General features: G+C 47.8%; 1 protein-coding gene across 3 annotated transcripts in view; it reads left to right on the top strand.

Moving 5' to 3' along the window:
• SPTBN1 (spectrin beta, non-erythrocytic 1) overlaps positions 1-25315 on the top strand; it is a 186235-nt gene that overhangs the window by 78468 nt on the left and 82452 nt on the right. Inside the window, exon 1 of one of the 3 annotated variants that reach the window (XM_004580141.2) lies at positions 4966-5650. The exons of the other annotated variants lie outside the window; for them this stretch is intronic. Within the exon in view, the coding sequence (XP_004580198.2) occupies positions 5542-5650 (109 nt within the window). The 5' untranslated portion in view covers positions 4966-5541. Of the gene's footprint in view, positions 1-4965; positions 5651-25315 lie in introns of those variants that run through there. 3 annotated transcript variants of the gene reach the window in all.

Below are 25315 nucleotides of genomic sequence, written 5' to 3' on the forward strand. Positions count from 1 at the left end.
CAAACCAAGCCAAGCAAAGTCCATTTACAGCAACAGACCCATGAAGCTAGTACGTTTTGTGTGAACTAGCAAAGAATGTGCCTGATCCTGACCCAAGCTAATTGTTGCAGAGGTTTCTGTAGAGGCTTGGGTTTCAGGTTTATCTTGATACCATTGGTCAAGTGTTACAGTTTTTCTGAGAATTTCTCGATAAATTGGATGTACTCCCAGCACATGGGGGAAAAGTGGAGATCACTTAGAGTTGGTCATCTGAGGTCCTTCATGGGCTGGCTGGGCCTCTCTTGGCCTCAGCTGACTTGTTTGCAAATGGAGACAGGAACTCAACCATTGGTTCAGTGTCATGAGAAAATGTATGTGAAGCATTGTGCAAGCTCCAGTGATCTGGTTATTACGGCCATTTACCGCATGTGAGAATGCATGATCACTGGGACCCGGGCAGGGGAACTCACATCACTACTGCATTCAGCACTGGAAAGAAATGTTTATGACTGTACATTCCACTCTGTCTGATTTTTAGAGGGCCATCTTGAGGCCCAGAGAAGGTCAGAAACACATTCTACAGGTTATATGAGTAGCCTCATGGAAGCGCTCAGAGGGTGGTGTGAGCCAAAGTACCTGACTGTGGACTTGGATCTTTCTGTCACACCACAGCACCCCTGAGCTGCCCATGCTTCATTTGCTTCAATCCCTAAGCTGCTTTTCCAGTTGCCCGTGGGTGATTTTCTTTATACCTTTCATTGTGCCAGCTTGAAGGCAAATGCAACTGTGGGTCAGAATCAGTCACATGCTAATATCCCTCGCATTGCGAAGAACAGTAGCTTGTAGATGAGAAAAGGTGGCGAGGGTGGCTGAAACTGCAGGGCTTGGTTCAATCTTTAGCATTCTGGAAACTGTCTCCCTGCCCTGAATGTTCTGAATCATATTGTCATGTTTTTGCCATAGGGGACGTCAGGATTCTTCCAAGGTTACTGTAAATAAACTGTGGACAGGACACCTGCTTTGTGAAAAACAGGGCTGGGTAGGCGTCTTCAGGTTCCCTCTGTCCTTCTTAGAGTGTCTCGGGCTTTCCCCTTGCCTCCAAGTGTCCCTTGGCTGACACTGACCCTTCCACCCATTGCTTTCAGCCATTTTCTCCCTGGCCCCTTCCTGCCACAACTCAGGTCTGAAACCCTGGCACAGAGGGCCAAGGCTCCTCCTCCTGGTCTTAGAACTCCCATCACTCATCATCATCATCACCATCATCACCTATTTTTTCTTGTTCTCCGTTTCTAATCAATTTCTGACTGACTTTTGCCTATGTTAGTCCATTGGCCTCCTCATTTGCATAGCAGGTCACCTTTTTTTCTCTTTTACTTCCTCATTCTCCTTGCACTACGGAATGCCAATTACTCCCTGCCCTTTGAGTATCTCTCTTTTCCTCTTGGATGTACATTCTGGAACTCTGTTGGTATGTCCACGGGTTTTCTTCTTCCTCTCAAACTCAAGCTTGTGTTGATTGTTTCACATCAGCCTTCCTAGATGGGAGCCAAGGCCCTCTCACCTCCCACCTCTGCACACACATCTTTCCTCAGCTCTGAGCTCTGTCTAGCTCTGGACTTGTCCCCTAATGGTGTTGTATATAAATCAGATACAGCCCGTCTGGGAGGAAATCGGTGTCCAGTCCTCCCCTAGCCCACCAGCCAGCTCTGCAACCCCGGGGTTTTCTCTGACCCTGTCCTTTGAGCTTCCCACAGGCAGTCATTACTGACGACCTGTGCATGAACTCTTGCATCAGCCCGTTCCTTTTCATTCCCATTGCCACACCCTGGTTGGGTCCTTTGACCTGGACAGTTGCCGTGAGCAACCTACTGACCTTGCTGCCTGCAGTCCCTCCCTCCTATGCATTCTACCTACCTCTGCTCGGTGAGTCGCCTCGGACCCCAGGCCAGACCCTGTACTCTGGCTCAGCAGTGAGTGGACCAGGGTTCCCCGCTCAGGTGGAATTCTCACCTGCCCATTGTGCTCTCCTGCCTGCTCTCTTCACTGTTTCTCGCGAGGCAGCCAAACAGCCAGACTCGAACCCTGCTCATGCCGTTGGTGGTTCACCCGTGTTCCTGTGTATACTGCTTCCCCTGGTAGGAAGCAGCTCCAGCTGTTGTGTGTGAAAATGCTAGTCCATCTAGAGCTCTTCCCGCCTGCCTTCCTTGGCAGGTGTCCCCGGCTTGTCCTCTCAGCTCTTGTAGCCCTCTCTCCTGCCCCTCACTCTCTCCTTTTGGTATGGGATGATCTGTGAATTTGTCATCTCTGTGTCATTCTTGAAACCTCTGCAACTCAGCAGGGTGCCCCCCCACGCACATGCACTGAATACTGCAGAGACCCCAGTGAATTCCTCTCCCCTGCTGCGCCTGCTAAATTGGAGGGGGTCAGGCTGGCCTTCAGGTTGTGTGTTGTGCCTCCCTTGTCCCATCCCACAGGCCGGATTTCTTACCTCTGGCCCCTGTGGGGTTATTAGAGGCTTTGCTCGCCTCGCCACCTCTCTGGGTGTATTGACTGCCTGGTTTGCTCTGAGTCTGCTCTTTGGAAGTGACTGCAGTGCTCCCAGATTCTGCTGCCTTCATCTTGTGAGCTTATTTCATGCACTCCTCCTGCCCCGCCATACCAGAGGGAGCTGCAGTGAGATACTGGGGGTGACTGATGCTACACTCTTCACTAAGTGGCTTCAAGATTAAAAATAATATGTTATAAATTGGCAGTGCAGTTTGTAACCTCATTTTCTGTGTCACACTGGATATATAGACTTACACATCGCCAGTGTGTTTTATGGCGAGAGAGGACTGTTGGAAAGATGTTCACTGGGACTGTGCCCTCATTCTGTTTTTCTTTGGAGTTTGGATGTGATGCAGAGGGGTGGGGATGAAAGAGAAGTATGAAAAACATACTATGGGGCCCGGTGGCGTAGTCTAGCAGCTAAAGTACTTGCCTTGAATGCGCCAGGATCCCATATGGGCACCGATTCTAATCCAGCTCCCCGCTTGTGGCCTGGGAAAGCAGTTGAGGATGGCCCAAAGCCTTGGGACCCTGCACTAAAAGTTCCTGGCTCCTGGCCCAAAGCCTTGGGACCCTGCACTAGAAGTTCCTGGCTCCTGGCTCCGGATCGGCGCAGCACTAGCCGTTGCGCTCACTCGGGGAGTGAATCATCAAATGGAAGATCTTCTTCTCTGTCTCTCCTCCTCTCTGTATATCTGACTTTGTAATGAAAAACAAATCTTTAAAAAAAAAAAAGAAAAACATACTCTGGATTTCTAATTCAGTGACAACTTGAAGGGCATCTTCCCGGCATCCCCTCAGTGACCTCTTAGAGACAGGCATTAATTCTTACACAGTCTGACAGCTGAGGGTTAGGAAGAATCCAGGGTCTGCTAGGAGGTCAGGGTTCAGAGGCTTGGCCGGGACTAGAAACTCAGCTCTCAAGTGCTTCCTGCGAGGTGCAGACTTGTAAATACTTTAAAAAAAAAAAAAGATTTATTGCATTTTTATTTGAAAGGCAGATTTTTTTTTTCAGAGAGAGGAGAGACACACTTATATGCTGGTTCTCTCCCCAGGTGGCCGCAATTGGCTAGTGCTGAGCTGAACCAAAGCCGAGCTTTTTCGGGGTCTCCCACGTGGGAGGACTTGAACCATCCTCTGCTGTTTTCCCAGGCCACAAGCAGGGAGCTGGTTGGGAAGTGAATAGCTGGGTCACGAATCAGTGCCCATATGAGATGCCAGTGCTTGTAGGTAGAGGATTATTTGGCTAACCGCCATGCCAGTCCTGGGATGCCCACTTCAGGTCCAGCTTGCCATCTGCGTTGCGAATTGGCAGCCATAAGAGGGCTTTAGAGAGGTGTATATATCTTAAGAGAAAAGCGGTCTTAATGGCAGCGGCTGGGGCCTTGCTTTGGAAAGCCCAAGGGGGACTGTGGACGTAGGACACACCCATTGTGTGGCTGGAAGGGGTGGAGCGGGTTTTGTGCAGAGGTGAGCAGTTGGCGGGACTCTGGGTCTAACTCTAGTGCTTGGACACAATGCAGCCCCTTAAATTTCAAGTGCCCTAGAGAACCTGGGGTGGGGCCCACCCCTATCTTCAAAGTGCACTTTGGAATCCTTTAGTAACAAAATCACGTCCTTAGAGAGTGTTCTTGCAGGATCTCAAACCAGAAATGCCCAGTTAGTTTGTAGTGTGTTGTCTGGTAGGTTTGCTTTGGGAAGGGAGAAACTGGTGAGCAAGGGGTGGGGATGGAGTGGAGTAAAAGAGGGAGGGGGTAGAGTTAGTTCCCAAGGATGCATTTTGAACCCGTTTTTTATATCTATGAAGTGGGTTTTGTTTTTGGATTCAGATTAGTGGGAGAAAGAGGAGAGTTTGAAAACTGGAGAAAACTAAGTTCGGAGGGTTCATTTTGCAAATCCGGGCTGGATTTGAGGGTGATTTCTGTGCTCTTATCTCCCCGCCCAGATGGTACGCTCCTCCCCATTCCGGGATCCCGGTAGTGGTGTTTACCTGTGCACCTTTCTCCCACAATGCCTTGCACATCAGGACGCCCATCAGTCTTGCTGGCTTCCAGTTCCTGGTGCAGGCCCAGCGCTGTCCCGGGACACCTCGGGCTCAGCGTCCCACGCCGGCGGCGTGGGTCTGCCCCGATGACGCTCGCGTGAGCCCGAGCAGGCGCTCCTGTCCCTGCCCTGCGCTCGGGGTGGCCCAGGTGCGCCTCCCCAAGTTACCTCCACAGCTGCTCAATAGTGAATGAGGCCGAGCGCGCGGGGCTCTGACCCTCCCGGCCCGGCGGCCGGCACGCTCTCCCTGGCCTGAGATAGTAATCGGAGACTTTTCCGTTACGTGAGGCTTCTCAACAAAAAGATTCTAACTCGAGCAGCCGTGTGTGGGAAGGTAGCGCAGAGGCGCCGGCCCGCGAGGCTAGGGCGCAGCCCGCAGCGCACCCACGAGCTTGGCGGCGGGTGGGGGTCGCGGCCGGCCTCCCCCGCGCCGCTCCGCGTGGTACGGCCTGCGTTTCCTCTACAATGCTGTTATGCTAATCAGGTGACATCACCGCCCAGCGCACGGCGGAGTGGCTCCTGATTAAATTACAAACCGGCGGCCGGGAGGAGGTGTGTGTGCAGCTCCCGCGAGCTCCGGCGCTGGGCGTCCGCGGCACGCTGAGGATTTTGAAAGATTTCAACTCTGGACGTGCGCGCCTCCTTCCTCCTCTTCCCTCTCCGCCTCCCTCGGCAGTTATTTACTTCACTGCCCTCAGGCAAGGGCTACGGAAGGCAGGAGAGCAGCAGGGCTAGATGCCTGAGCCCTAGGTGACCTCCTCGTCAGGGCTGAGGTGGACTTCGCTGCAGCCAACTGCCCAGTAGAGCTCCCTGCGCCCGTTTCAGACCGGAATGGAGCTCGCCTAAGGTGCAGCCTTGCCGCCAGGGCCGGGAGCCAAGCCGCGCGGAAGCTGCTGCGTGTTGGATGGGGGTAGGCAGGGGCCGGAGCGGTATTTCCTCGGTGCAGCCCGCCAGGGCGTTACGCTGGGCCTAATGGAATTGCAGAGGACGTCTAGCATCTCCGGGCCGCTGTCCCCGGCATACACGGGGCAGGTGCCTTACAACTACAACCAGCTGGAAGGGAGATTCAAGCAGCTCCAAGGTAAGCCCCCTCCTGGAGCCTGGGCCCGCCCGTGGGCCATGCCCATGGGGGTTATGAGACTCTATTCGTGCCATATGGGGCTTGACCCCTGAGGGATGTGGTTGGGAGTGACTGGGGTGACGGGCCGCTCCCTGGTCTGTCCCCAGAGCCTCGGGGTGGCTGCAAGCACCCCATTCACGACTGTTGCTCACACTACACCAGAAAAGTGACCTTTTGGAGTCAGGCTCCCTCGGCTTGCTCTCTCCAGTACAGTTTGTGGCCCTGTTGGTTGTCAGGTATCTCCTGCTCACTGCGGTACACATTTTCGCCTTTTAAAAAAGGCCAGCTTTGCTCCCCTAGGAGTCAGTACTCCCACACCCATTAGTATGCATGCATTTGTTTCCCTGTGGCCTCTGGCTCCCAGCCCCCAGCCTCATACCTCTGGGAAGCCTTCAAGGTGTAAAGTGCACTGCTAGAGACCCAGTCCTGTAGAACAATAGCAGAGGGGGAGGAGGGAGTGGTCTTTTTGTTCCTAAGCATTTAGTAAATTACAGTTTTGATTCTGAAGCTTAATTTTCACTCTTTTGATGTGTTATATTGGGGGTGGGGGGGAGGGTTTTCCCATCCGTTTTGTGGGCTGTGTAATTTATAATGCAAGCCAGTTATTGTCATTGCAATGATAGGGGTTGGATTAGTTGGATCTGTTACAGGATTCTTGTTGCTTGTATTAGGCGCTAGTAATTGAATGAGTCCAGTCTGTGGCTGCTCGTATTTTGGGGAGAGCCAACAGGCCCCAACCAGGGGGTATCTCAGAGCTTGTCCATGAAAAAAGAAAGAAAAATATTCCTAACTAAAAACAGAACCCCTTCCAGTTTGGAAGCCCCAGGAATCAATAACAGGCTGGGAATGACTCTAGCACTATTTTTTTTTTTAAGTAGTATCCCAAGGCAGTGTGTTTCTTATTTTAACTCCTCTGGGTGCCACAAACGTGGTTCCTGTGAGGAGGAGTAAGGCAGGAAACCGCCAGGTCCTCGAATGTTTTCCCTGGGAAGAGGGGAGGCGATACTTCATTCATTTGGTGTGTTTGTCTGGTGAGGTGGTTGACAGCAAGGACACTTTGCTGGAAAGGACGTGATCTGAAGCACTGGGGCGGCTGGGCCACGTTCATTGAGGGCAGGTTCCGCTTCTGTGCTGGCCAGCCTCTGGTTCAGGCCTCTTGAACTCTTCCAAGGTGGGATTCACTTATTTCGAAAACTGAGGTGTGGGGAGAGCTTACCAAGTGTAAACCAGGGAATGTGTATAGCGTCCCATGAGATCCCCTCAGCTCTGGATTCTGAGGTTCAGATACACTCTGAGACACCCCCACTCTCCCTACTTGCCCTTTTCCTGTGTCATTCCACCAAGCCGGGAGCACCTGTGGGGAACCCTGGGTCAGATGGCTCCGCCCCAGTCTCAGTTGGCCCACGCCTTGTGGTCTTAGGAGTAAGGGTAAAAAGGTGTGGGCAGGTTTGCACCCTGGCCTGTGGTAACAAAAGGCTGTTATATTGAAAGGGTGGAGGGTGGATTGGAAACTGGTCCCCAAGCAGGGTGGAACCTACTCACAGGAAATGTCTTAACTGTCCTCTGTGGACTGCAGAGTCTTTGCTGCTGATATTTTACTGTTTTTTGTCTTAAGGATATCCCTTAAAAAGGGGTGAGCTTGAGGTATTCTATGGTGGCATGCACACACACACACACACACAGACACTGTATGTGACCTTTGTCCCTCCCTAAGCTCAAATAACTTTCTTACTTTTAAATACTGTGGTTTTTGGAGTTGCACAAGTTCAGTGTGGTTATTTCTACAACAGAAAACCACCCATGTTGAGGAACTGAGACAGGGTGAATTAACTTTCAAGTGTGGTGGGGTGGTGGAGGAGGCAGGAATATTTGGTCATGTCCCTAGTGACAAATGGGACTGATTGCATTGTGAACAACCTTAGGAGAAATTTGATAAAAGAAATCCTTCTCTCAAACCCCTGGTTTGGCATTTTGTTCAGTATTTGCAGCTCTTCCAGCAATGACATACTTTTTGATATTGGAGATGTATCTACTAATTTGATCGTGAACATTCCATTAGGGAAGGCTGCCTGCTTCATTCACTCTTCAAGGTGTAATCTTTGCTAGCACGTAACACCCAGTGTTGACCAAATGCTCTTTGAGTTGTTGTTGTTGTTTATACTGTCTCTTATTTGAAATTCTTCATTCAGCATTTGTGTCTGGGAGTGCTGTGATTTTTGTGGGGGTTATTTTTACATGGGTTTTTTTTTTCTGGTTACAAGTGTTTCCCACACTTGATATTTGGTTTTCTACGTAGGATGTTAAAGTGAGTCTGGTCTATTGCGATAAACTTGTTTGTAAAGATTTATCAGACAGTAAGTTAATATGATAAAACAAAACCTCATTGACTTGGGGAACTAAAATAAAGAGTAATTTTTTTTTCATCGTACTGAGGCTCCCGGCATAAGATAGGGCACACCATCAGGCTCCGATGGCTTCTGTTTTATCACCAGCACCCAGCAGGCACATAGATGCACACAAGCAAGCACGCAGTTTTCTCAAAAACTTGTCCTGTAAAACTCTTACCACCAGTTGAATCAGTTTGCGTATTTTATAAATGTGTATTCATGTCTCTTTTTTTTTAAAGAATTACTTATTTTTATTGCAAAGTCAGATATACAGAGAGGAGGAGAGAGAGAGGAAGGAGGAAGATCTTCCATCTGATGATTCACTCCCCAAGTGACCATGTTGGCCAGTGCTGCGCCAATCCGAAGCCAGGAGCCTCATCCAGGTCTCCCACGTGGGTGCAGGGTCCCAAAGTTTTAGGCTGTTCTCTACTGCTTTCCCAAGCCACAAGGAGGGAGCTGGATGGGAAGCAGGGCTGCCGGGATTAGAACCAGTGCCTATATGGGATCCTGGCGTGTTCAAGGCGAGGATTTTAGCTGCTAGGCCACTGCAGCAGGCCGGCTTGCTTGCTTGCTTGCTTGCTTGCTTTTAAGGAAAAGAATGCTGAAAAACAGCAAAACTCAACCTCTCATGTTTAGGAAAATGTGTTTGTTATAACAGGGAACTTCATGCTCTCTTCTCTGCAGGTTCCGTTGGTCTCATAAGTCCTCATAGGAGAATATTCATGGTGTTGCACTCCCACCCAGACATTGGCCTGCATCTTTTGCACTGATGAAATTCCAGGGTCTTGGGCTGGACATTGAAAGACTGCAAAAGGGCCCCACCTCTTGGAACTTCGCAGCAGAATTCTACCCTCATTTTCTACCCTCTGTTCCAGAGGGTTTACTCTTGACTTCCACCTGTGAAAATCCTTATAGCTCCCAGAGGCTGCACCTACCCTCTGCTAATGTCTCCACTGTTGGGGGTTGGGGGGAATAGAGATGGCATGAAGTGCTTCTCATGTACCCAGCAGTGTAGTGGGAGCTCTTGGCTTGCATGTGATGTCTTAGTAAGTTTTCATAGCACACCAACGAGGGATTGCATGCCAATATGAGACAATAGAATGAAGCATGCAGCTTGTCCAGGCCGCACATTATTATATTGTAACCTTCTCCTCCTACACCTCCAGTTATTAATATTAGAGCTACTGACAGAGAACAAAGAGGATCATCTCATGAACTGCCCACCACTTCCTCCTCTCTACACACGCATCTGGTTCCCTCTCTCACCTGCCCCCCAGGGCCCTGATGATGCTGGCTGGAGCAGTGAGGTTGTCTGGAGGGCAGGATTTCACGGAAAAGTATCAAAATGGACCTTTCCTGCCTTCATTGTGACCTGATCCTGAAAAGCAGTGTCTGATCGTCATGTAAAAGGTGTTTTATTTAGCTGTGCTGATTCAGTGTGTTTGTCCCAGGAAGAGCTGGGATGCTCTGTCTTCCTTCAGAGAGTGAAGAATTCCAAGCTCCCCCGCCCTTTTTTTTCTTTTGGTTAGTTTTAGTTTCCAAACTCTTACGAAAAGACTCGATTTTAATACCCACAAATCCTGAAGAGCTGTAATTCGTAACTTTGTAGTAGATTTCCAGTTTGTTGTGGTACCTGAATGTTTGTCTTTTGGGGGTCTCGTAATACCTGGGTATCACCAAGAAAATTTGCTCTTAAGTTAAAAATAATGGCTTTTACATATTTCCCATTGCAACAGTGATAAGACTGGGTGATGAAAGGTATTTTTGTTTTGTTTTGTTTTGTTGGTAGGATAGATGGAAGAGACAAGATTAATAGAAAAAAGGCAGGGATTTAAAAATATAAAAAGAGAGAGATGTTAAGATGTCGTGACAGCTACATTCCGTATTGGAGGCAGTGGGAAGTTCAGTCACAGCTCAGCATCTGAATCCAGCTCCCTGCTAGTGGCACGCCCTGGGGAGAGTAGTGGCGGCTGAAGTCACTGAGTTGCTGCTACCCCTGGGCGAGCCCTGGATCTGGTTGCAGGCTCCATCCTTTAGCATGGCAGTGCAAAATGAAATAGAAGACAGAAGATCTTTGTGCATCTTTGTCTCCTTGCTCTTCAAATAAATAAAAATAAATGGATTAAGAAATTCTTAAAGCAAAAAGATTGCCTTTTTGGTCCTGATGCTTGCTAATACTGTATATAGATCATATGAGTCAGGCAGCTCTATGGGATAAGTCACTGGCACAAAACAAAAATGCGCTCCTTCCCCCAGTTTACAGTTTCAGCTTAAAATTTACAAGTTCCAAAAAGAGTTGTGAATTGAAATTCTTTTTGAATGATGTAGTAACATTTCTAGCACTTGACTTTAATAGTATCACCATATGTAATTAACTCTGAGGTTCCTCAAACCACCTGGCATGGGAGCTACTATCCTGCAAATTCTAATTCAGTGCGTTTCCTTAGTACTAGTAATCCTGTGGGATAGGCATTCTCTTATTTTATTGTATGGATAAAGAAACAGATGATTAAGATCGGCTAGTATGCAGGGAACTCTGTGGAATCCAGGTTTTCTGACTCCAACTTTGATGTTTCCCCCCGAAGGACCACACATGAGGGTTAGGGATGGGCCCCATACGCCACCGCCCTGAGAGCCTGAACCTGTTCTGCAGGCAGGGGGAACGAATACTCTCAGAGCTGCTCCCGTCTCTGGATGGGGGGACTGGTGTCAGTGTTGGATGGGCTAGGAGCATTGACAGTCAAGAGAAACCAGCTCTTTGAGCTTTAAATCCACTGTTCAACTGGGAGATGGTTCAAAGGACTCCTGGCCCATTCTGTGTGGAGAGGACTTTCTGGATGATCATTGTACAGCATCACCTCCTCTCCTGTGCCTGCAGAGGGGTCTGTGCCCAGCCCTGTTGCCACTGCCAGTGTTGGCCTCTTTCCTCTGGCTGGCTGAAGGACCCTCCTTGCCCCACCTCCCGCCCCCTGCTGACAGCCTGATTCTTGGGAGAGTCCTGCTGCTTGGAAAACTCAGCTGTTCCAGCTCCTACTACACTGCTGCCCAAAATTCCACGTCCTTGAAAGCTGGCATGCCTTCTCCTGCCCTTGAGAGCCACCCCACTCCTTTGGTTTCTGCTGCCGGAAGTTGTTTAGAGGCTCTGTTCAGATGTCACTTACTCTTTAAGCCTCCTTGAGGTGAGACAAGGTCAGAATCCTGGCTTGGATTCTTTCCCTTTAGTCTGCCAACCTTTGACGCTACAGGTTTGTTAGGGAGCAAATGAATGAAGTTCGAGTTGTGGACCACCTTATTGAAGAGATTTTCAATTTGGGGTCATCACCATGACCTGGGAACTCATTAGAAACGTAAATTCTCAGGCCTTCCCCACTCTGACCTACTGAATCAGAAACACTAGCTTGGGATAGTCCCAGTCTGTCAGGTGATTCCAGTGGACATTCAAGTTCGAGAAACTCATCCATAACGGATTGTTCCTACAGTCTTTGCAAGATGTGTTTTTCGAGCCTGGGAGGGATAGAGGCTAAGCAAACTGCTTAAGCTGCTCGCAGATAGGAGCAGGTGTTACATCTGACTGCCTTATTAAACAGTGAAGAGTTGGGGAATAGGCTGCTTTAGAACAAAATCGTGTGATACAAGTTATACATACTTAATTTGAAAATCTGGAATTCGAAATGCTCCCAAATCTGAACTTCTAAAAATCAAAACTTTTGTCAGCACTCAAAAAATTTTGTGTTTTACCTCTTTGGACCAGGTAGCTTCAGTTGGTACAGACTATGTAGATACCCTAAAGTTGCAACTGGTCCCCTTGCTGTCATGTTTTGTTTTAGCTCTCTTCTGGAAGATGAAAGGATAGTGACAAAGCTTTAAGTTGTTGATTAATGATGGCTTTTTAGCCATGTGACTGTTCATGCTACTTGTACACATAATCAAAATCAACCATTTGAATTTCAGCCCATTTTAGATCCTGGTGCTTTTTCTCCCTCATGCCTGATAGGTTAATGTCACCCAAAACTCTGAAACATGCTGGTCGCTTTGGAGAAGAGATACTCAGTGTGTAGTAGAAAGTAGCTGTAGCTAGCCTGGGATAGTACTCATCCTGCAGAATCAGAGAAAACATTCAGCATCTACATAAGGCCCCAGTCACCTCACCTGCTAGATGGGGTCTGTTGGTGTGAAGGCCACCGCAGAAAGAAATGGAAGTTTAGGGGAAGAAGAGGTAAAAGTATATGTAGGCTCTGAAGACATAGTTCAGAAAGACATCAAGTTTAGCTCCATTTATATTTTCAATAATGATTCTGTTAGCTTTAACTTTATAAGCAAAAAAGCTCAATAACCTGACAACTGGGAGCGGAAGGCAGGCAAGTTGCATGTGGCCATGACCCTGTCCCTGGTGTCTGAAGATGAGGACTCCTTTCCTTTATCTGAGTGACTGTCAGATTTGGTTTACAGAATTTTGTTAGGTAAGACGTGACACAATTTAAATGCAGTTCCCTTGAAAACTCCATAGGCTAATAAAAATACAAAGTTGTGTCTGTTATATCACAGTGCCAGTTCTGGTTCCTATTGCTCCACTTGTGATCAGGCTTCCCGTTAATGTATCCCAAGAGGCAGTGGAAAATGGCCAAGCACTTGAGCCTCTGCCACCCACATTGCAGGTGCAGACAGTGGTGTGAGCTTCTGGCTTTGGCCTTTCCAAGCCTTGGCTGTTGTGGACATTTTAGGGGAATGAACCAGCAGTTAGAAGATCTCCTTGTCTCTTTCTAATTTATTCATTTATTTATTAGATTTACTTATTTATTAGGTTTATTGATTTGAAGGCAGAGCTACAGAAAGGAGTTGGGGGCAGGGAGAGATAACTTCCAGTTGCTGGCTCACTTCATAAATAACAGCCAGTTTGGACCAGGCTGAAACCAGAACCCGGAATTTCGTCCTGGTTTCCCACATGGGTGTTCAGTGCCTTTCCAGGCACATGAGCTGGAAATTGGATCACAAACAGAGTAGCTAGGACTCAAAATGACCCAAGCATGTGGAATGCTGTTATCACTGCTAAGCGATGGCTTAGCCAGCTGCAGGACTGTGCTGGTCCCCTTCCTGTCATGTTTTGTTTTAGCGCTCTTCTGGAAGATGAAAGGATAGTGACAAAGCTTTAAGTTGTTGGTTAATGATGGCTATTTACCCATATGACTGTTCATGCTACTTGCACACATGATCAAAATCAACCATTTGAATTTCAGCCCATTTTAGATCCTGGTGCTTTTTTCTCTCTCATGCCTGATAGGTTTCTGTCCTCTCTCTGAGACCCAACTATGAGAAATGAATGACAGGAAAATAAGTGATGAGGGCATTGTAAGCATTTTTCTAACTGCAGTATTATTTGCTGGATTGAGTTTATGAGGACAAAGGATCTATCATTAAAAAAATCCACTAGTTAGTTACTAATTTATCCTAGTTTATAGCAAGAAGGATAATAAGTTTTTCCAGGCTAGAGGTGAGGGACGGACCCAGGTGGGATTCTGGTAGGTACAGCTTAGAGAAGAGGATGAGGAAGAGGGGGAGTCTGAAAGAATGGAGGCTGCTTAGACTAAGGAGTTTGCATGTAAGGCAGCCAGTGGGAAGCCATTGAAGAATAATTAGGAGAGTGACTTATTCTGGCTTTTTTTTTTTTTTAAGAAGGGATGGTCTGATGCCTAGCATGATGATTGGTTTCTATGGACAGCGGAAGTCAAAAGACCTCCATTTTTAAGCAAGGACATACGCCTGACCCCAAGGTGTTTAGGTTGTATGGTTTATTCTGGTTTCTGGATGGGGTTTGTTATGGATGCAACCTCTCAGGTTCACCTTAGCCTTACTGAGTCAGAACCTCATTTTAACACAATCCCCTTGGGGTTGGTGATCATGCTCAAGTTTTAGAAACACTACCTTGGAAATGATCTCTACCTGTACCCCAACCCCAGCCCTAGAGAAGGAGAAGGAAGTAGTCCAGAAAGGTAATAATCTGTGTGTTTGATGTATGGTCTATATTACATGTTGTAGTCTTGCTGTTTGATTTTGAGTAGACTAACATGTGAACTGACTATAGAAACATTCTGGAGTATCTCATTGCAGAATAGTTCATTAAAGAAGGTTTAGTTTGACTCGTGGAGATGACAGAGCTTTTAAAGCATAGTTGGCTAATTCCTGACTTTCTGAAACTGTGGAACCTGGCTGAGATTTTCCTCCTTGCTAATCAAGAAGTTCTAGAAATTAACAAGGTTAAGAAAGATGGTTTCATTTACTCAGTAGGTATTAAAAGAGAATTACAGAAAGAATTTGGCCCAATTGCTCTACATTCTTTGAAGGTTTCAGTGTGGTGGCCTGGGAAATAAGAGGCTTATCAGTCAATATCTGCATTTCATGATTTAAACTTGTGAATACTTTTAAACTACTTAAAAATACAGAAATATCTATTTCCTTCCCCTTCTTAGTGTGGTGATCATGGGCAGGATGCTGTTGTTCTCATTTGGTTCATGAAGTCTGCCTGCCTCCTGTGCCTTTAGGTTCTGGTGAAAGGGTGGATTTCTGGTACAGTAAATACCTGTTCCTTGATACATGCTTGTTTCCTCTATAACCACAGTCAAAGCTTTAAAGTTACAGGTCAGTGATTAGGTAGGAAAGAAGAAACACCTGCTGTAACTTGTGGTTCTGATGTTTGTGCACAAGATGGGAAAGGTGGAGGTGAGTGACCCCTGCTCTTGTCTGGCACCATTCCAGAACCTTCCAGTGGGTGATAGAGAGATGACTCAGGTAGTTTCTTCCAAAGCAGAGTTGAAGGTCATTGATGGACAACGTTACCTTTCCAATAATTTTGTCTCTCCCCTCCCACATCCCAGATTTAACATTGTTGTTACCATTATACAGATTGTTTTGGCTTAATTAATTTATTTTTAACCTAATTTTGTATCTCGAGTTTACCATTATATGGTTATTTCTATACCTCTTGCCAAATGTTGCCAAAGTGTTTTACAAATCAGGAAAAAAAAAGATTTTTATGTTTTTATTTGAAAGGCAGGTTTTACAAAGAGAAAGGGTGAAATAGAGAAGGTCTTCCCTCTGCTGGTTCAGTCTCGAAATGGCTGTAACAGCCAGTACTTAGCTGATCCGAAGCTGGGAGCCACATGGGTACAGGTCCAAAGAGTTGTGCCATCCTTCACTGCTTTCCCAGGCCATAAGCAGAGAGGTGGATTGAAATGGAGCAGCTGGGACACAAACCAATGCCCCTAAGGGATGCCTGTGACACAGGGTGATTAGCGTGCTGCACCACCGCACTGGCCCTGGGGGATTTTTAAACCAATCTCAGCCTGTTTCCTCTTCTAAGGTAACTTGTATGTATGTAACAGATTGCCCTGTGAATTAGGTGAAGTTCTCTGTGGGTGCTGTGCCTGGCTCATCTCACCACAGCAGTTCTTTTTACTGCAAGTCCTGTGTGAGTGGCAAAGCAGGGCCACCCCCTGCCCCACCTGCCATGGTGCAGGGAAGCCTTTTGAACTTGAGTGTAGTGCCCAGCCCCCACCCTCACCCCTGAAACCTGTTCTGGGTGTGGTTTCCTCTGGTGTGTTGGAGGAGTCTTTGGCTTGCCTGAGAATGCACCCAACCAAAGCACCACCCCTCCCCCCCCTTTCCCCTAGAAAGAGCATAAAGTTGACGGTAGTCTCTTGACCTGCTGACTTTTCATGTTGGTAGAAGGTCACAGTGAAGGTGCCTGGCCCAAGTTCATAAAAAGCATCAAGGGGCCACTACTGTTCAAGCTGGGGCATCCTGCACTTGGTCCAAGAGCTGCTCTTGTCAGAGAGCACTCCTCCTATAGCCTCGCTAATATGAACCACCCTCTATAGATACAGTGAATGCCTCCACTGTGTTAGCTTTGAAAGCCTTTCTCAGCCCTTCTCAGCCTCCCCCAGCTCTGTTTCCAAGAGGCACAAGACCTTTAAGTGGCAAATACAGTAATCACAGAAGCTCAGAGACACAGGCCAGCCTATATTTGGTTTCACAAAGGCCTTGTGAAAGGTCTGGCTTCAAAGTCCCTTTTTGATGCTGAAATGATGCAAGTGGAAAGTTAATTTGAGGATTGAGCTTGATTCATGAATAATGTGAGCAAAGCATAAATAAAGTCTAGAACTCCCACTGCATGGCTTTGTCATTATTTGGATGACTCCCCACCCCACCCCCAGTGCCATGGCAGTGGAAGTTTGGAGTGAGAGATACTTTGAAGCCCGGACCAGTAGCAAGGGTGGGTGGGTGTGTATTTGTGTGTCTTGCCTGAAATCCTTGTACATACCATAGACATGATCTGCGTGGCATTGGCGTGCAGATGGTGGTCATAGCCAGCGTGATAGAAAATCAGGCAGTCTCTTGGAAGGTGGCCTGAACATTTTTGAGTTAGATTTCCTTTTTTGCTAACGGACATGTTAAAGGTCTATTCTGCCTTTAATGGTTTGAAGGCCTGTTTTACATTGTACAGTATCGTTAGGAGTCTACTGAGTCTGTTCATCTGGTACATGCCACAGAGGCTCTGTAGGTTGCCAGCTTGAACGCATAGGATTTTAGAGACTTAGAGACCTGATATCTACTCTGTTGCAAAGTGAACTTCCGATTCTTGACAGTAGTACCCTGATTTCTATTGAAGGGGAGAGAGATGTTTATTCCTCTAAGGTTTAAACAACTTGCTGTGAAAGTCAGTCACACAATGTTGGAGGGAGATGGAGTGCTCAGCAGATGCCATCCCAGCTGCGCAGACGCTGGGCAAGCGGTCCAGGGGAGCAGAGGAGGGGGAGTGACCTGGAACCTCGCAGCCACAGTGGTTTGGCGGGAAAGCTGTCTGGACCCCTGCTACGTTTTATCTCTCATTTGAGAAACACGAGGAAGGCACCTGGGTCAAGGGTGTGTGTGAGCCCTCCCTCAGGTTCTGGCTAGCACTGGCTTCCTAGAGCCTCATTTCTTCCTCAGGGAAGACTCACTGGTGGTGGTGGTGGTTGTGGGGACAAAATGAGATATATTGGATTAATAGGGTGACCAGTTCATCCTGGTTTGCCAGAGCTTGGAGGGGGTTGGCAGGACGGTGGGGGGTGGTGGTGGTGGTGGTGCGAGTTAGCACCAAACATTCCACACTGGACCATGGGTCACCTTCACTGTATGTGAAGGGGCCAGCGACAGCCCCTAGCTGACACTGGGTAAATATTTGTGAACTCGCAGGAGGACTGCACCTGCATGTAGGATGTTTTATCTTCATTCCTTCCAGAGCCCAGCGCATGCATGTCTCACAGATAAAGAGGTGAAGCGGCAGTTAGCTAGCTGGTTAGTTAGTTAGTCCTCCCTGGTGTTGCCTCTTCCCTGTGAAGAGAGGTGGCATTGCCAGCTATTTAATGCAGAATGGGTCGAATGGAAGCATGAATCACTCACGATAAGGATTTCGTCTCTGTGGTGCGACCAAATTGTAACTCAGGAAGGGCTTAGGCTGAGCTTGCTTACTTTTTGATAAGAGGAAATCTGATGTGACCCCAAGTGACAATCTGCTCCCTCCCTGGCAAACTCTGATGTAGGGGCACTCTGTGCACACGCCCCCTCATCTCAAACGGTCACAGGGGAAGTGTTGTTGACTGTGACTGGGAGAGAATAGAAGGAAGCTCACGGAAAGTGCTAATGTACTTGGACAGAGAGAGAAAATTCCCTGGACATTCGAGTTGTCTCCCCTTGACTCGCTCTGCCTTCCTCCTGCCTTCCCTCCCCCTCCACCCTTAGAGGAATGAGGGGGAATAGTTGAACCAGGAGAAGGGTCACATGAATGCAATCTAGTGACAGGAAAAAAATGTAAAAAATGTACCTCATGAAACCAAAATCCATTCTCTGAGGCGTGGTGGCCATTCAGATTGTTATATTGTATGGCCATAAAGCAAACGCCAGTTTTCCTGCTGTGAAATGTGTCTTTGCTCACCGTACAGCATGAGTAATGCTTTTCTGGAAACCAGGTGGTTAAGTCACACTCTGAGCAAATAGAGGCAGGGCCTCAGAACTCTAGATAACATGCTAATGTGCAAACTTGGACTTTCCAACCCGAGAAATCTTGGGACAAGGGGCAGGGGAGGCTGATTCTGACCCAGGAACTAATTTCCAGCCCTTGGTGCCTCTTGACTGTCTACTTCCCTTCTTACTTTTTATTATTCTATTTGAAAGTCAGATAGCTAGGGAAAGAGCCTGCTTTATAGAGGGCTACCATCCACTGGCTTACTCTTGAGATATCCAAAGCTGGTGGGGCCCAAGCCAGGTGCCAAAGGCTGCCCAGCACGGGCACTGTGGGAACCAGTTACTTGGAGAGTCACCACTGTCTCCCATGCTTTGCATTGCTAGGAAGCTGGAGTGAGGAATCAAACCCTGGGTACTGGGAGATAGCATATGAATTTCTTAACGGAGAGACTAAATGCTGTCTCCTAGTCTCCTCATCAATACTCCCCCTGACCACCAGCACCAATCTTTGTTTTTCCTCTGCAAATCTGTGACTTCTATTTTGAGATGAGATGGCGGGCTTACTTGTAGTCAGCTTGGCTGGGAGTTAACTCCAGAACCAGATAGCTTACTCCAATCTTCATCAGAATAGTAAATTCAGAGGGCTTTTCGGAAAGCAGAAGGCTGAAGTTGAGGGAAGTCACCCCAGGGTGTAATGACCTGCTGGGCTTAAGCCTCAGGGGGAAAACAGAGAGAGAGAGAGAGAGAGAGAGAGAAAGAATGTGTGTGTGTGTGTGTGGCGGGAGAGAAGGGGTTGTCTCTGGGAGCCACAGCCTTTGTGAGCATTTGCCGCCCAGGGGTGCTGGAGGCAGCTGGGAGGGTGGTCCAGATCCCGGGAGATCCCCATCTCACCCACTGTCATCAAGCCAGTTCAGCATGACCTTTGCTACCTTGTTTACCTCTGAGCTCACAGTTGTCCACAATTGACGTCAGCTATCCTGCTCCTGTTTGATAAGGGGCTGCTCCTGGGCTCAGGGTTTCAGGAAGAGCCCCAGGAAACCCAGGTCTCTAAAGTGGCTTGGGAATCTTCCCTCATGCTCCCCCTCCTACAGAGGGAGTTCCCAGTATAATTCATTTCCCAAGATTCCCCATGATAGAAACAAACCAAGCTCCTCTTGGGCAAGGAGACCTGCCGAGTAGAGTAGCTGTAATTACTGGTGTGACTCAACCTTGCTTTAATATTCTGTATTATGGGCTCTTTGTCTTGCACTGGAGTTGCAGGGATGCAGTTTTTGTCCCTGCTGTCCAGGCTGCTCACAAGACAAGAACACAGATAGCATTTTTGTAGTAGGATTTGAATGGGTGTCTATATGGAAAAGGATAGGTACTTCATATACTTGCAAGTGGAGGATGCCTGCCCTCCCTACTTGATAGGGTTGCTGTGAGAATCCATTGTAATCATGTGTGTGAACCTGCCCCCAGTGGCAAATACAAGCTCCTAATTAAATCCTAAGAAATTTTTTTTTAAAGATTTATTCATTTTATTACAGCCAGGTATACACAGAGGAGGAGAGACAGAGAGGAAGATCTTCCGTCCGATGATTCACTCTCCAAGTGAGCCTCAACGGGCCGGTGCACGCCGATCCGAAGCCGGGAACCTGGAACCTCTTCCAGGTCTCCCACGCGGGTACAGGGTCCCAATGCATTGTGCCGTCCTCAACTGCTTTCCCAGGCCACAAGCAGGGAGCTGGATGGGAAGTGGAGCTGCTAGGATTAGAACCGGCGCCCATATGGGGATCCTGAGGCGTTCAAGGCGAGGACTTTAGCCGCTAGGCCACGCCGCCGGGTCCATCTTAAGAAATTTTTAATGGGGGTGGAGTAGGGCAGAGAGGAGCAAATGACCCAGCAGCTTTTCTTCTCCCCATGCGCCAGGTCAGGTATCTGCTGATGATGGGAAAAGATGCCTTTCTAGTTTGAATTGCCAATGTTTACTGGACGTTTTATACACCAGCCTGTGCTATTTCTCAAATACATTATCTCATTTTATGCCAGAGATAGGTGCTGCTGTTATCTGTGTTTATACATGAGGATACCGAGGCTTTGAGGAGATGAAATCACCTGCTCAGTGTCATACAGCTATTAAGTGGTGGAGCTGGCACTCCCTGCTGGCTCAGGGTTCTCCCAGAGCCCAAGCATGAAGCGTTCCTCCACATTGCCCCCTCCAAAGATGGTTATCTTCCTGGGAGAATTGAGCTGTGGCTGGGTGTGGCTGCAGCCATCCCAGCAGCAACCAGCAGAGCTCCTTGAATCTGCTTTGAAGCAGGGCCCTTAACCCCCGCTCACACTCGGAGAAACAGCCTCCCTTTTGGAGGAGTGATATTTATGATGTGGTTTCCTTCCTCCAGCTCAGCCTGATAAGCCAGCTGCCGCTTAAGGTGCTCTGTATCACCCTGGACTTCAAATGGGTCCCCTTCTTGTTGACCTCATTGGTAGATCTGTGAGGATGTCAGGGCCTGGTCAGTGCAGTCTGATTTGGGATCAAAGGTCACACGTTTTCCACCCCTTGCCCATGAATCAACTGATGCCTGTGATATGAAGGCAGACCTACAAGCTTCTGTCTCCACTCCCATCAAACACTGAGTTTTAAAAAAAAATAAAGGTTTTTGGGGGAGGCTTTCCAGCCTGAAACAGATCTGAACCAGACTCCTTGACACACACGCACGCACGCACGCACGCACACACAGCATTTATTCTGTGAGTAACTTCAGGCCGGGGGAGGGCGGGTAATGTGGTGGCACAGCTATTCTGTAGGTTGAGGAAACCCAGGATCAGGACAGAGCTGAAAAGGAGAGGCAGTGCCCATTAGCCAGCCAGTGACAAAATGAGTAACTGTAAAACTTGGCTGCAGGAAGGGCTGGTTTTGACTGGTTTTTTTTTTTTTGTTTTTTGAGCTTAAAGCATTTTCTTTCATTTTGAATTTTATTTTTTAAGTTTATTTTACTTGAAAGGTAGAGTTAGAGAGAGGGAGAGACAGAGAGGGATGAAGGGAAAGAGAGAGAAAGATCTTCCGTCTGCTGGCTTACTCCCCAAATGGTAGCAATGACCAGAGCTGAGCCAGTCCAAAGGTAGGATCTGGGAGCTTCTTCTGTCTCCTTTGTGGGTACAGAGGCCCAAGGCCTTGGGCCTTCTGCTGTTTTCCCAGGCCACCAGCAGGGCCTGATTCGGAAGTGGAACAAGCAGGCATCCAGCAGGTACACACATGGTATGCTGGTGCCACGGGCTGAGGGCTAGCGTAGAACACCTCCACGCCAGCCCCGCACATGCTTGTTTCAACTGGAGGAGACTGGATAAAGACATACCACTCATGAGTAGATAGTTCTGGGTTGTTTTTGTTTTTTGTTTGTGTGTTTTCTTATTAACAATTCAACTGGATTTACACTTTTTTTTTTTAACAGTGTCATACCTGGGGCTTTTATTGTCGTATAGATTGTTAAGCTTCTACCTGTGATGTTGGCATCTCAAAAGAGCACAGATTCAAGTCCCAGCTGCTCCACTCCATAATTTAGCTTCTTACTAATGTGCCTGGGAAAGTAGCAGAAGGTGACCCAAATATTTAGGTCAGGTACCCACACGAGACCTGGGCTGAGTTCTAGGTTCCTGGCTTTGGCCTGGTCTAGCCATGGCCTTTGTGGCCATTTGAAGATGGAAGCTCTCACTTTCTGTCTCTGTGTAATTCTTCTCTTCAGATGAGTAAATCTTAGAAAAAGCCTAGAAGAAAATATTACCCTTAAAAAAGCCTTGCGGAGAAAGAGTGTCACATTCTGTCTAGTGACAAGCTGCATATGCAGCTTAGAATGGAAGGCTCAGGCAGGGCATTGTGGTGCAGAGGCTGAGCCCCCATCCCATCTCAAAACACCTCAGTTTGAGCCTCCTCTTCCTGCAGCCTAGCTTCCTGCTAACATGCGCTCTGGGAGGCCGCAGGTGATGGCTCAAGGATCGGATCCCTGCGGCGTACCTGAGAGACCAGCTCAAGAGGGGCCCAGTTCTGTTTGTTGCAGGCATTTGGGGAGTGAACCAGCTAATGGAAGAGCTTCCTGTATCTCTCTCATTCTTGCTTTGCCTCTCAAATGAATAAATCCATTTAAAAAGGGAAGAGGGAGTCACCAATCAGAATGTTTGCATATATGTTTCTGGCAAAGCCTTCTCTGCAGTAAATCCTTCCGTTATAAACAACGCAGTCATCATCGGCAGTCTAAGAGCACAATGCTAGAGGGATGTGTGATGTCCCTGTGTATCTTGAAGGGCAGAACCAGTATCCACTCTCACGTGAATAAGGTGTCTGAGAAATGCAGTTTGGGGGTTTGTGGGGATGTCATTTGAGCCGTGCCATAGCCTAAACTCAGCTGGTGTTGAACATTGGTGCATCAGAATCCTACTGAACAGAAACATGGCGTGAACCCTGCTGCCAAGGGCTGTGAAGGCACTGGATGAAATACTGCAGATGGTCAGTCACCTGCTGTGATGCAGGGAAATGGTGACCAGTGGTGGGCTGGGTTAGGGCTCAGCTTCCTGGGATCCAGAACTCATCTGAATGTGTCCACGAACCTCCGAACTGTGGGAGGGGGAAGTATGTTCACTTAGCAGGGTCCCAATGTGCCTTTGTTCAGGCCATCATGAGAGCCTTTCTTTTCCTCCTTGATCCTGAGCCAGGGATCAGTGGGTATCTTTAAAAAGGCTAGTTTGAGGGGGTATGTAGGGCAGTCTCCAGAACCCGGTCCTGTTGAACTGTGACATTAGGGGTGATGATGGGGTGTCTTTCCTTCCCATCATCTCCCAGGGTCCACCTGCCTTTGCTGGTGACTCGACTCTCTTAATGACAGTGCTCTAGAACACTGATGGCAGGAATACACGTGGACCCAGGAGCACAGCTGCTGGCTCTCGCCTGTGGCTTCAGTGTCTTGACTTTGCACTTAGAAGCCTATTTCCTGAAATTAGTCCTCAGACCTCAACTGATAAAACTGGAAGCCAACTGCCTGTGATGTGCTTTTGCCGACTGGATGTTGGAACAGAGTAGCTTGCACCTGCTAACACACTCAAGAATTAGTTCTGTGGATGGAGGTAGGGTGAGTTTAAGACCAGTTTATTGCTGTGAGATATCTGAGAAGCCCTCAGATTCATCTGCTCATTCAGCAAAACAGTATATGTCCTGGTGAGTACTAAGCACACTGGGAACACAGGAATGTAAGCTGCAGCCTCTGCCTCGGATTGCATCATGAAACACAATGCTAGGTAGACATGTGAGTAACACTGCTCAGTCGTTGGCTGTGGAAGAGGCACTATAGAGAAATTGGAGTTTGAGCTACAACTTTCTTGTATGACCGGGATTAGGCTCTGACTGAGATGGTGAATGCTTTGGTAGATGAAAGTGGCACATGGCTAGAGAGAGACACAAAACCATTGCCCATACTGACTGGATGGCCACAGCGGGATCTAATGTATCTTCTTTCCATTCCATTGCAGCTTGTTAGTATTTATTCCTGTTAGTTGAAGTTTTTCCTCTTTTCTGTTAGCCAGAATGCAGCTAATCTTGGTACATATTCGGGGAATCAGGTGCTTAGCAACTGATGTTGGCGAATTGACATTGGACAAGTAACTTGCACGACAGTTCTCTTGCCTGTTGGAAAGGTATGTGTTTTTGTGAGGGAACTGAAGAACCACTAAGGAATGGAGAACAAAAGAAAAGATGTAACCCCATGCCGAAAGAAGAAGGAAAGCAGAGCTCCTAAACTGTAGCCCAGAATCCAGTACTAATGGCAGCAGTGTTGATGAATATATTAGCAGCTAAAGCTTAAAAAACAATCTGTTTACTTGAAAGTCAGAGAGAGATCAGTCTGTCTTCTGTCCACTTGTTCACTCCCAAGGTGTCTACAGTGGCCAGGACTGGGCCAGGCTGAAGCCAGGAGCCAGGAACTCAGTCTAGTTCTCTCAAGTGGCTGGCGGGGGCCCAAGCACTTGGCCCACCATCTGCTGCCTTCTCTGGGTTTTAGCAAGGAGTTGGATCAAAAGCCAAGCAGCCAGGACTTGAACATGCTCTCTGTTAAGGATTTGGCATAGCAGGAGGCAGCTTAACCCAGTGTCCCATAAAGCTGGTACCAGTTAAAACTTGTACTCACCCTGTGCAAGAGCTATTGTCAATTATTCATGGTGTTGATTGACAGGTTCCTCATAACGTCCCCAGGAGACAGGCATCACCTCCCTTTGAGGATGAGGAACCAGCGGTCCAAACGACGCGTTGCCCCTGATGTTAAACTAAGTCCGCAGATATGTAGGGGCAGTCTGTCCCAGGCCTCTTTGTGCGCATTCATTTCACTGCCTCCAGAAAGAGCATGTCCTGCAAGGTGACTGAGCCCTGTGTTTGTGGTGGACTGATCAGCGTTCTTGTTAGGAGCAGGGTCACTTTGATTTGGTGAAAGCAATTGCCGAGAGATGGAATTCTTGGCTATGTTCCAACCTCAAAGGCTTGGCTGAGATTCTCACGCCTAACTGATAGTGGCAGCATGGTAAATGCCACATTAGCATACGGAGAAGACCTTATTCCCTCTTCTCTAGCGGGTTTGCCGTGGTGATTTCGGTTGAGTGTTAAGGACCCAGCTGACCATGCAGACACTTGGTATTTGGAACTATTGGTGGAGTACCCGTAAGAACCAGGCATGAAGGGTAGTAGTTATTGAAATAGAATTTTAGAGTTTAAAGTACATTTGTCCCCTGTGTGAGGCATTGACAATACCAACTCTAGAAGGATTTTCAAAGGTAATGGCATTGCCCAGGAAAATGGGTCACATTTTAGGTTTAGATTCTTGGATTTTGCTGATTTTTCTTGACTTCTGAGCCTTTTGGTGTGTTTAGGACAAGTGGCCATTTGTTCAGTGATGTCCCTGTATGAGTAACGTGGATAATCCCCGTTTCTGGTTTGGCCACAGCTGCCGAGGAGAGTAAGTGAAGACTTTGAGCTGCTCTCTGCTGTTTGTTTACAGCCCACCTTTTAGGTTTTCCCCACAGCAGACTTAAAACCAGAAGGCTTTTCAGAGGTGCATCAGTTTGTCCGTGCTGGTTTCTGTTTGCTTCTGTTCTGTATTTGGCACCAAAGAAGCAAGTTATTTAGTTATATTTATTATTTCTGTCTTCACCCCAGAAATGATTTAACTTGGCATCAGTGAGTATCTCCTGATGTTGAGTGACTGTGTGTGTATGTGAGAGATTGATT

Source organism: Ochotona princeps, chromosome 8 (assembly GCF_030435755.1).
Source record: "Ochotona princeps isolate mOchPri1 chromosome 8, mOchPri1.hap1, whole genome shotgun sequence".
Classification (NCBI taxonomy): Eukaryota; Metazoa; Chordata; class Mammalia; order Lagomorpha; family Ochotonidae; genus Ochotona; species Ochotona princeps.